This window comes from Rhinatrema bivittatum, chromosome 2 (genome assembly GCF_901001135.1).
Source record: "Rhinatrema bivittatum chromosome 2, aRhiBiv1.1, whole genome shotgun sequence".
Taxonomy (NCBI): domain Eukaryota; kingdom Metazoa; phylum Chordata; class Amphibia; order Gymnophiona; family Rhinatrematidae; genus Rhinatrema; species Rhinatrema bivittatum.
Window position 1 is genome coordinate 35,344,960 of NC_042616.1, and position 12,632 is coordinate 35,357,591.

At 49.2% G+C, this 12,632-nt stretch overlaps 1 protein-coding gene across 1 annotated transcript in view; it reads right to left on the reverse strand.

Moving 5' to 3' along the window:
- LOC115083797 (zinc finger protein 11-like) overlaps window positions 1–12,632 on the reverse strand; it is a 43,772-nt gene that overhangs the window by 14,111 nt on the left and 17,029 nt on the right. The window contains exon 3 of the mRNA XM_029587818.1: window positions 1,534–1,653. Within this exon, the coding sequence (XP_029443678.1) occupies window positions 1,534–1,653 (120 nt within the window). The remainder of the gene's footprint in view (window positions 1–1,533; window positions 1,654–12,632) is intronic.

A 12,632-nucleotide genomic window follows, 5' to 3' on the forward strand; every position in this document is an offset into this window, starting at 1 on the left:
AGGGGGCATGGTATCCAAACGTTATGCTAGGCTGTTGAGCCCTGAGATGCATCAACCTCCGCCCACTGCTGGGTGGGAAAAAGATCTGGGACTCCCCGTAAGGGCAGAGGACGGGGCGCAGATGTCCATGCCGGCACGGAAATGTCCGACCTCTGCTGCGCTGCCAGAGAATTGCTATAAAGTGATCACAGGCTGGTACATAACGCCACACGCCTTGCATCGCAGATACCCTCAAGTCAGTGAACTATTGCTGGCGTAAGTGTGGGCACGTTGGCTCGCTTTCTCACATGTGATCATGTGCATAATCTTTGGAAAAAACAAGTTTTTATTGCACCCAGCTTGGCCATTGCAAAGTGTTGGAAACAGACCGACATCCCAACCCTGAGTGTCGTACAACAAAAAAAGGTCATCGCTTTTGCAGGATGGCTGCAGTGACGGTGGAACTACATCACATGACATCTCTGTTCAGGGCAATATGGACACCACATCTGCAATGGGAGAAAGCGGCTGCCATACAGGAGTGTCACGTGTACTTTTGGACCGGATTGCGTGGTTTATATATATATATACTTACTCTCTTTCTGACACTTACCCAATAGAGACGATCAGAGTTCTTTCTATAAATGCGACTCAGTGAGCTCATGGGGGAATGGGGGACCAGGGGGGGGGGGGGGGGATTTCAATATTGTTATTATTATTGTTCAGTATTCGTGCTATGGTTTGTTTCCATACCAACATTTTACATTGATTTGTTTGCTAATGTTTAAACCAATAAAAATTATAAATTAAAAAAAACAAAACAAACCAGTAAGGGAGGAGAAGCTGGCAGATAAGGTGGAGGGGGTGGGGAGAGGAGGGAAGGAGAAGGAGAAGGAAGGATCCCATCAGTCCTCAACTGAGGGAGGGAGCACCAAGCCGTCTCCTCAGGAGCTTCAACCTTTTTTTTTTTTTTTTTTAATTGGTACCACCAAGGACCTTGCTCAACTCAGGGACAGAGACAAATTTGTCAGTTCTGAAGCCTCCAGCAATTCATTTCCTGCTTCAGCTTAACAAGCCATTACCCACAGCACAGGATGCACGTCCACCATCTGCTGGAGACAGAGAATACCGGCAGCACAGGAGTGTATATGAAGTGACATCAGCGAGCCTGTAATCTCTGTCTCCATCTGCTGGCTGGCATGGAAAACTCATTTGTATGGTCTGGCCTGACTGGATGAAGAAGAAACAAAGTTTTATGCACATAAATTGTGTTATAAAATTGTCAGGGGAACAGCTCATGTAGAAGTTTGGATTTTGCACTTACTTTTAAGCACAGAGAAAAAATGATCTGGGGACAGATCATATTAGGTAAATCACATACTCTACTCCTTTTGGTATCTGAATATGAATAAATGACCCAGACACAGCCAATGCCTGTCACGGAAACCCTGTGAGTGATTACAGAGATCTGCAGAGGAGCTTGTGAAGGGGTCTCTGCACTTCCACTCTCCAGCTCAGCAGTTTTACCCCAGTCCCTCTTATTCCCGCACTCACCTGAGCAGCTGCTTCTCCCAGTTCCTCCTTCCTCTGATCCCGGCTCATCCCTGACGTACGGCTCTTCCCCTCGTTCAATGTGGGAGATAATCTCAGGGGTGGTGGTCGGGGAGCCTGTTCCTGAGGTAAGAAAGCCGCATTAGGTTTCTCACAGTCACTCGGAAAAATATTATTGGTTAATTTATGGAGAAGGCTTGCAATGAACTAAAATATGAAGAAGGGAAAGATGGGCTGCACCAGTGTACAAGAATGGAGCATTTCCTATAGAAAAAGGCTCTGGGCACAGAGATAGGAGGAGGGAGACTCAAGAGGAATCAGGAGGAAATATTTCTTTACTGAGAGGGCAGGGAAGGCCTGAGAGAGCCGACCAGAGGTAGAAGAAAGCACAAGAGTGACAGAAATTGAGCAGGTTAGGGGCAGATACTGAGGGGACTGGTGAGGGAGACCAGAGTCAGGCAGGGTCAGGGGTGACGGTGATAGTGTGGAGGTCCTAAACTGAAAAAAGCTGCTGTGTAAGTATCTCAAGAACATTTATCTCTTTTAATCTGCAAACAAAGAGGAAACACAGTAAGCGTCTGTGCCTCCAGCTCGGGACACGTATGAAGAGAGTTCACTGTACACAGGAAGCCTAACTCCCAAACCTCTCCATGGTACAGCCTGTGTGTCCTTAAGACGACGCGTGGAGATTAATGTCAGTATTGCACAGAAGTGTAAACAGCACATACTTCTGCTCCAGAAGCAAGCAAGCTTACATTTCAGAACGTGCAAATATTTCCAGTGCAAGAGCATGCAGACCTTCTCTCTCCTACGAACACGCGCGTGTATTATTTACCCGTGAAACAACTCAGGCGCTGCATGGGTAAACACCCAGAATTAAATGCGGAGGCCGGGATATTTTAACGCGGGCGCGTGTACCGGTTTGAAAATACTTGGAATCACCGGTTCCACAACACCTGCACCAGTTCACCCAAACCCTCTAACACTTCACCCAGATCTCCCAGCCAGTAACCGCCGGCAACAGACAATTCGGATCTCACGTGCAGGCGTCAGCAGGGTAAAAGCGCAGGCAATGTGTACAAAATGGCAACTTCTCAGCTCTTTCATCCCCCAGTAAAATGGAGACAGGAAACCAAAAACCACACGCGTACTCTCGACGTTTACAAAACAGCCTGTGCCCACGTGCGTGCTACTTCCAAGTGTCCCAGCTATTTCTACATGAAATTCCCTCCGAACGTGCAGAGCCAGATTTCCAGCCTCTCCGCCTCACAGAAATCCTACCGGGGTGAGGGTTCCCTGGAGTCTCTGAGCTCGCACCTGACGAAGGGGCCTGTGGGGGTCTCAAGAGCTCTCGCACCAACTTCATCTGTGGAAGATTCTCGTTTTGTACTTTAAAGTTTATTCACACACTACAGTGGTACAATAGTAAAGGCGCAAATCTTTCAAACTGCCCAAGATGGAACAGAATAAAAGTAACAAAGCAATATAAAGCAATACACACCCTGCCACTCGTTCCTCCCCCTCCAGTCCTGGGACCGATGCCTCGTCGAGCACTAAACAACATATAAATATAACCTTACATAGTCTAACCGATGGAAAAGAGATAGATAAAGCCGTACTGATTCACGAGGAATTAGGCTGTGACCAGTTCATACAAGGCTGCCATTCGCTATTAAACTTCTCAAGTGAATTCTGGCGTATCGCAGTCAATTTTCCCTGAAAAAAAAAATCTTATGAAGGCGTTGATGAACCTGCAGAAGTGAAGGGAGCTCCAGTTGTTTCCAATGTGCCACCGAGGACACTCCTGCCTCAAGGAATATTTGCAAAATTAAAATCTGGAGAGATGTAGGCCCATTTGGTATTGGAATACTTAACAGAAAACATTCAGGGTCTTTTGGGTATCCGGACCTTCACTATTTATTAGATTAAAAACAATCATATCCCAAAACTTCTGGATCTGGGGACAAGCCCACCAGATATGAAACAAGGAGCCCTCTCCCTCACGTAACTGCCATCAGATTTAAGATGGGGGTAAATTTTATGAAGTCTTTCTGGTTTCAAGTATTGTATGGAGACCCCAAATTCTTACCAACTGTAGATGTGGCTAAGATGGATTCTCGGCCGTTGGCAAAATGGACATTGGCCTGTTTGCATCCGGCCGCAGAGAGCAAGAGATGAGAGACTTTTCTAGTCAAGATGTGAATGCGCGCAGCTTATCCGATTCACAGAGCCGCGCCAACCACGAAGACTCTCCAAGCGCAGAGAAAACATAAGGACACCGGGTGCTGTGTGTCTGTGAAAGAGAGAACATCCCTGAGCCCCCGGTTTACAGGACTCAGGCTAATCAGGGCCGGACGCTGCCAGCTGCTTAGTCCCAGCCTGGCCTGAAGCTGAACCAGGAGAAGGAGACAAAGAATACTTGAAGCACTCGAGAGATGAGCCAATCAGACTTTTAATTGTGCATTCACCTTAGTATGCATTAACTCACACAATAATATAGAGTAACATAGTAATAACGGCAGGAAAAAGACCAAATGGTCCACCCATTTTCTTATGGTAGAAACTGCCGCTCCGTCCAGGTTACCCCAATGCTTTCCGTTAGGAGTAATAATCTCGCTCCATGCAGGTTACCCCTAGGTTTCTGTTAAGGGTAGTAAATGACGCTCCATCCAGGTTACTTCCATGTGTTCTGCTAAGGGTCTGGGATTCCACTTAACAGCAGGTTACCCCATGTTTCTGTCAAGGGTAGTAACTGCCGCTCCGTGCATGTTACCCCATGTTTCTGTTAAGGGTAGTAACTGCTGCTCCATGCAGGTTACCCCATGTTTCTGTTAAGGGTAGTAACTGCCGCTCCGTGCAGGTTACCTCCACGTTTCTGTCAAGGGTAGTAACTGCCGCTCCATGCAGGTTACTCCCATGTTTCTGTTAAGGGTAGTAACTGCCGCTCCATGCAGGTTACTCCCATGTTTCTGTTAAGGGTAGTAACTGCCGCTCCGTGCAGGTTACTCCCATGTTTCTGTTAAGGGTAGTAACTGCCACTCCGTGCAGGTTACCCCCACGTTTCTGTCAAGGGTAGTAACTGCCGCTCCATGCAGGTTACTCCCATGTTTCTGTTAAGGGTAGTAACTGCCGCTCCGTGCAAGTTACCCCCACGTTTCTGTCAAGGGTAGTAACTGCCGCTCCATGCAGGTTACTCCCATGTTTCTGTTAAGGGTAGTAACTGCCGCTCCGTGCAGGTTACCCCCACGTTTCTGTCAAGGGTAGTAACTGCCGCTCCATGCAGGTTACTCCCATGTTTCTGTTAAGGGTAGTAACTGCTGCTCCATGCAGGTTACCCCATGTTTCTGTCAAGGGTAATAACTGCCACTCCATGCAGGTTACCCCATGTTTCTGTCAAGGGTAGTAACTGCCGCTCCATGCAGGTTACTCCCATGTTTCTGTCAAGGGTAGTAACTGCCGCTCCATGCAGGTTACTCCCATGTTTCTGTCAAGGGTAGTAACTGCCGCTCCATGCAGGTTACCCCCATGTTTCTGTCAAGGGTAGTAACTGCCGCTCCATGCAGGTTACCTCTATGCATTCTGGTAAGGGTAGTAACTGCCGCTCCATGCAGGTTACTCCCATGTTTCTGTTAAGGGTAGTAACTGCCGCTCCATGCAGGTTACTCCCATGTTTCTGTTAAGGGTAGTAACTGCCGCTCCATGCAGGTTACTCCCACGTTTCTGTTAAGGGTAGTAACTGCTGCTCCATCCAGGTTACTCCCATGTTTCTGTCAAGGGTAGTAACTGCCGCTCCATGCAGGTTACCCCCATGTTTCTGTCAAGGGTAGTAACTGCCGCTCCATGCAGGTTACCTCTATGCATTCTGGTAAGGGTAGTAACTGCCGCTCCGTGCAGGTTACCCCCACGTTTCTGTCAAGGGTAGTAACTGCCGCTCCATGCAGGTTACTCCCATGTTTCTGTTAAGGGTAGTAACTGCTGCTCCATGCAGGTTACCCCATGTTTCTGTCAAGGGTAGTAACTGCCGCTCCATGCAGGTTACTCCCATGTTTCTGTTAAGGGTAGTAACTGCCGCTCCGTGCAGGTTACTCCCATGTTTCTGTTAAGGGTAGTAACTGCCACTCCGTGCAGGTTACCCCCACGTTTCTGTCAAGGGTAGTAACTGCCGCTCCATGCAGGTTACTCCCATGTTTCTGTTAAGGGTAGTAACTGCCGCTCCGTGCAGGTTACCCCCACGTTTCTGTCAAGGGTAGTAACTGCCGCTCCATGCAGGTTACTCCCATGTTTCTGTTAAGGGTAGTAACTGCCGCTCCGTGCAGGTTACCCCCACGTTTCTGTCAAGGGTAGTAACTGCCGCTCCATGCAGGTTACTCCCATTTTTCTGTTAAGGGTAGTAACTGCTGCTCCATGCAGGTTACCCCATGTTTCTGTCAAGGGTAGTAACTGCCGCTCCATGCAGGTTACCCCATGTTTCTGTCAAGGGTAGTAACTGCCGCTCCATGCAGGTTACTCCCATGTTTCTGTCAAGGGTAGTAACTGCCGCTCCATGCAGGTTACTCCCATGTTTCTGTCAAGGGTAGTAACTGCCGCTCCATGCAGGTTACCTCTATGCATTCTGGTAAGGGTAGTAACTGCCGCTCCATGCAGGTTACTCCCATGTTTCTGTTAAGGGTAGTAACTGCCGCTCCATGCAGGTTACTCCCATGTTTCTGTTAAGGGTAGTAACTGCCGCTCCATGCAGGTTACTCCCACGTTTCTGTTAAGGGTAGTAACTGCTGCTCCATCCAGGTTACTCCCATGTTTCTGTCAAGGGTAGTAACTGCCGCTCCATGCAGGTTACCCCCATGTTTCTGTCAAGGGTAGTAACTGCCGCTCCGTGCAGGTTACCTCTATGCATTCTGGTAAGGGTAGTAACTGCCGCTCCGTGCAGGTTACCCCCACGTTTCTGTCAAGGGTAGTAACTGCCGCTCCATGCAGGTTACTCCCATGTTTCTGTTAAGGGTAGTAACTGCTGCTCCATGCAGGTTACCCCATGTTTCTGTCAAGGGTAGTAACTGCCGCTCCATGCAGGTTACTCCCATGTTTCTGTTAAGGGTAGTAACTGCCGCTCCGTGCAGGTTACTCCCATGTTTCTGTTAAGGGTAGTAACTGCCACTCCGTGCAGGTTACCCCCACGTTTCTGTCAAGGGTAGTAACTGCCGCTCCATGCAGGTTACTCCCATGTTTCTGTTAAGGGTAGTAACTGCCGCTCCGTGCAGGTTACCCCCACGTTTCTGTCAAGGGTAGTAACTGCCGCTCCATGCAGGTTACTCCCATGTTTCTGTTAAGGGTAGTAACTGCCGCTCCGTGCAGGTTACCCCCACGTTTCTGTCAAGGGTAGTAACTGCCGCTCCATGCAGGTTACTCCCATGTTTCTGTTAAGGGTAGTAACTGCTGCTCCATGCAGGTTACCCCATGTTTCTGTCAAGGGTAGTAACTGCCGCTCCATGCAGGTTACCCCATGTTTCTGTCAAGGGTAGTAACTGCCGCTCCATGCAGGTTACTCCCATGTTTCTGTCAAGGGTAGTAACTGCCGCTCCATGCAGGTTACCTCTATGCATTCTGGTAAGGGTAGTAACTGCCGCTCCATGCAGGTTACTCCCATGTTTCTGTTAAGGGTAGTAACTGCCGCTCCATGCAGGTTACTCCCATGTTTCTGTTAAGGGTAGTAACTGCCGCTCCATGCAGGTTACTCCCACGTTTCTGTTAAGGGTAGTAACTGCTGCTCCATCCAGGTTACTCCCATGTTTCTGTCAAGGGTAGTAACTGCCGCTCCATGCAGGTTACCCCCATGTTTCTGTCAAGGGTAGTAACTGCCGCTCCATGCAGGTTACCTCTATGCATTCTGGTAAGGGTAGTAACTGCCGCTCCGTGCAGGTTACCCCCACGTTTCTGTCAAGGGTAGTAACTGCCGCTCCATGCAGGTTACTCCCATGTTTCTGTTAAGGGTAGTAACTGCTGCTCCATGCAGGTTACCCCATGTTTCTGTCAAGGGTAGTAACTGCCGCTCCATGCAGGTTACCCCATGTTTCTGTCAAGGGTAGTAACTGCCGCTCCATGCAGGTTACTCCCATGTTTCTGTCAAGGGTAGTAACTGCCGCTCCATGCAGGTTACTCCCATGTTTCTGTCAAGGGTAGTAACTGCCGCTCCATGCAGGTTACCCCCATGTTTCTGTCAAGGGTAGTAACTGCCGCTCCATGCAGGTTACCTCTATGCATTCTGGTAAGGGTAGTAACTGCCGCTCCATGCAGGTTACTCCCATGTTTCTGTTAAGGGTAGTAACTGCCGCTCCATGCAGGTTACTCCCATGTTTCTGTTAAGGGTAGTAACTACCGCTCCATGCAGGTTACTCCCACGTTTCTGTTAAGGGTAGTAACTGCTGCTCCATCCAGGTTACTCCCATGTTTCTGTCAAGGGTAGTAACTGCCGCTCCATGCAGGTTACCCCCATGTTTCTGTCAAGGGTAGTAACTGCCGCTCCATGCAGGTTACCTCTATGCATTCTGGTAAGGGTAGTAACTGCCACTCCGTGCAGGTTACCCCCATGTTTCTGTTAAGGGTAGTAGCTGCCGCTCCATGCAGGTTACCCCCATGTTTCTGTTAAGTGTAGTAACTGCCGCTCCGTGCATGTTACCCCCTTGTTTCTGTTAAGGGTAGTAACTGCTGCTTTGTGCAGGTTGCGTCAAAATCATGTAAGCTAACTGCCCAAGCCTTCTGTTAGCGGGAGTAGTTGCCACTCCATGCTGGATACCCCTTGTTTCTTAATTTCCAACTCTAGGCTTTAAGGATCCACAGTGTTTATCCCATGCCTTTTTGAACCCATTTACTGTTTTTTTTCTTCACTGTCTCCTCCGGGAGGGCATTCCAGGCATCCATCAATCTCTCCATGAAGAGTCACCCTCCTGGCATTCCAGGCATCCATCAATCTCTCCATGAAGAGTCACCCTCCTGGCATTCCAGGCATCCATCAATCTCTCCATGAAGAGTCACCCTCCTGGAGTTTAATTTCATGACCCCTAGTTCTACTGATTTCTTTCCAATGGAAAAGGTTCAAAGTTTCTGCTTCATTAAAACCTTTCAGGTTTCTGAAGGTCTGTATCATATCCCCCGTACCCCCTTCTCTTCCAGAGTATAGATATTAAGATCCTTCAACCTCTCCTCATAAGTCTTCCGATGCTGACCCCACAATATTTTGGTCGCCCTTCTCTGGACCGCCTCCATCCTGTCTCTATCCTTTTTGAGATACGGTCTCCAGAACCGAACACAGTACTCCAGGTGAGGCCTCACCAAGGACCTGTACAAGTGCATTATCACCTCCTTTTCCTTACTGGTTATTTCTCTCTCTATGCAGCCCTGCATTCTTCTGGCTTTAGCTATCGCCTTGTCACGTTGCTTCACCATCTTCAGATCATCAGACACAATCACCCCAAGGTCCCTCTCTTGCTCCGTGTACAACAGCCCTTCACCCCCCATCACATACAGCTCTTTTGGATTACCGCATCCCAGATGCAGGACTCTGCACTTCTTGGCACTGAATCCCAGCTGCCAAATCTTTCACTACTCTTCAAGCTTTCTTAAATCACTTTTCATTCTCTCTATGCCTTCCGACGTGTCCACTCTGTTGCAGATCTTAGTATCATCTGCAAATAGACAAACTTTACCTTCTATCCCTTCCGCAATGTCGCTCACGAAGACATTGAACAGGTCTTAATACCTATCCCTGTGGCACTCCGCTTAACACGGCTCTCTCTTCAGCGTGGGGTTCCGTGTCCCCTTACACGCTGTCTCTGGTCAGTCAAACAGTTTGTAATCCACGCCACCACCTTGGTGTCAAGTCCCAAGCTTCTCATTTTATTCCTGAGCCTCCTACGTCGGACCGTATCAAAAGCTTTGCTGAAATCCAAGAAAATCACATCAAGCGTTCATCCTTGATCCAATTCTCAATGTAATGCATAGGTAATACATTAGTAAGCCCTTGCAAACAGCAGGGAGTGAAAGCAATGGGTCGCTGACCATCCCAGAGAAGCTGAAACAACCCTCAGCAGTGTGCTGAGAACCCGCTCCGCGGCTCGCAAGTGACAGGGTGAGCTCCCTTTTAGCAGGAGGCATTTCAGGAGACCGGAGGAGAGTGGAGACAATCAGAGCACGAGATGCAGCCTCAGAGATTCCAAAGGGAGAAGCCTGGTCAGAGGTCACAGCAGGGGTGAGAAACAGCTCTGGTCAGTGGATTAGTCAGCTCGGCTTCTTTACCACCTTCCTATGCAAGTCCAGGCTAGGGTCATGTCATAATGTTGCTAATTCTTTAATCTGCTAAGATCCCGCTGTCACGTTTCCTAGTAAGAAATGTTTTGCCTGGCTACTAAAGTTACTACAGTAATCCCTCAGAGTAAAGCAAACCTGTAATAAAATGGTTGGCATTATCTAAGCCAAAGGAAGGAGGGTAATTCTGATACTCTCAAGACTGCTGGTAAAATGAGAAATGACTACTTACCTGAGAATTTCCTTGTCTTCAGTCAGATGAATCCAGGAGAAGTGGGTTATGCACCTCTGCCAGCAGACGTCACAGTACATATAGCCCGGCAGTGACCTCGGCCCGCCAGTATTCTCGTCAAAAGCAACAGTGGACAGACTAGCAAAAGACTTGATTAAAAAACAGATAACCATTTCAATACTCAGCCAACAGGCAACACTGAGCTCAGAAAAGAAAGTAATAACACTAAGCTAGGGACCAGTAAGCCCTGTAAAACGTCAGCACACAGAAGGATCATCTGGCAGCCGAGGGAAGGAAGCTGGATTCATCTGACTGTCCTGAAGATAAGGAAATTATCAGGTACGTAGTAATTTCTCATTTCTTAGCATCCGGTCAGATGAATCCAGAACCAGTGGGATGTACCCAAGCTACTCCCGAAGAGGGTGGGAGGCTGCCCGCGCTCCAGTCAAAACCACACGCATAAAGGCCGCATCCTCCCGGGCCTGCACATCCAGACCACATCGCAGCTCGGCAAATGTCGATGGGAGACAACGGTCTAACCTCTGCCCATGACACTGCCTGAGCCCTAGTGGAATGAGACCTAATCTGACTAGGCAATGGCTGCTCAGCATCCACAGACGCGGCCTCCTTAATCCAGCGAGCTATCGTAGCTCACGAGGCCGGCTCTCCCTGTCTAGCCGGCCTCGCCATGCAGAACAAACAGGCGATCCGATTTCCGCATAACTTCCAGTTACCTGTCAATACGTCTCTTGACATCCAAGGGTCGCAACAGACGATGCACCTCTGCATCTCCCTCTCTGTCCAGAGACGGCAGAAAGATGGATTGATTCAAGTAAAACTTTGGTAAAAAGGAAGGAACAGTACGCAGCTGGACTGCCCTGGAGAAATGGCTCCCAGCAGGACAAGGCCTGCGGTTCGAAAACCCTACGCACAGAACAAATTGCCACAAGAAACACCTTCAAGGTCAGCAACTACAAGGACAGAGTACATAGTGGTCTAAATGTAGGGCCTGCCAGAAACTCCAAAACCAAATTAAGACTCCATAGGGGAACCGGAAACTGCAAAGGAGGCAGCAATTTCACTTCTTTCAGAAAATGGGCCACATCAGGATGAGCCGACAAGGATCCACCATTTACCTGACCCCCTGAAACAGGTGAGAGCCGCTACCTGTACCTTTAAGGAACTGAAAGCCAAGCCTTTATTCAAGCCAGCCTGCAAAAATTCCAAAATAAGCAGAATCCTGACCAAGGAAAGGAAGAGTACCTCGATCCTCATACCAGGCCTCAAACGCTCTCCAAACCTGCACATAGGCCAAGGAAGTGGAGAACTTTCTAGCTCTTAGCAAGGTGGAGATCACTGCCACAGAGGATCCACGTTTCAGCAAGCGAGTCCTTTCAAGGGCCATACCGTAAGACAAAATCGAGTCAGATCTTCGTGAAGGACAGGTCCCTGCCACAACAGGGTCCTGTGTGCTGGAAGTCAAAGAGGCAACTCCACCAGGAGCCTCCGCAGATCCGCATACCATGGATTCCTGGGCCAGTCTGGAGCTACCAAGAGCACCATCCCTCTGTGGCATTCAATTCTTCGAATCAGTCTGCCCAACATGGGCCATGGAGGAAAGGCATTCAGCAACTTGTCTTCCGGCCACTCCTGCACTAGGGCATCGATCCACAATGACTCTGGATCTCTTCTGCGGCTGAAGAATCACAGAACTTTCGCATTGTGCGAGGTCACCAACAGGTCTAGGAACAAGAGACCCCAGCAATCCCAAATCAGCTGAAACACTTTGTCTGACAATGCCCACTCTCCTGGGTCTAGACTCTCTCTGCTGAGAAAGTCTGCTCTTACGTCTTCTTTGCCTTCAATATCTGAGGCTGATATCATCTGGAGATGTACTTCTGCCCACTCCATAAGTTGAGCTATTTCCTGCGACACTTGCTGGCTCTTGGTACCTCCCTGCCGATTGATGTAGGCCGACCGACTGAACCTGCAGCTTGACGCCAAACTGTAAACATGCCAACTGGACCGCCCTGGCTTCCAGCTGATTGATGTTCCAGAGAGACTCTTCTGCATTCCAGTGCCCTTGCGCTGTCAGTTCCTAACAGTGAGCTCCCCATCCCAGGAGACTCGCATCTGTCATCAGAACTAGCCAGTCCGGCGGGGATAGGGAAACTCCCTTCCGTAGATGATCTGCCTGCAGCCACCACTGCAGTTGAGAGGAGACCTCCATCGGCAGATGGAGCCGCATCGAATAGTCCTGGGGCTGCGGCTTCCACCGAGATAGCAGGAAGTGCTGAAGAGGATGCATATGCGCCCTCATCCATGGTACCACTTCCAGGGTCGCTGCCATTAAGTCAAGACCACACAGAATCAGAGTGTTCAACAACAGATGGAATTGAGCTAGCAACTTCTGAATTAGAACTTCTGGCAGGAACACCTTGCCCTGCTTCGTGTCGAACCAAACCCCCAGGTATTCCAACGACTGAGTAGGCTGAAGACTGCTCTTGGCTAGGTTCACCAACCAGCTGAGCTCCCGCAACAGAGAAATCGGCTTGCGAGTCACCAGGCGGCTCTC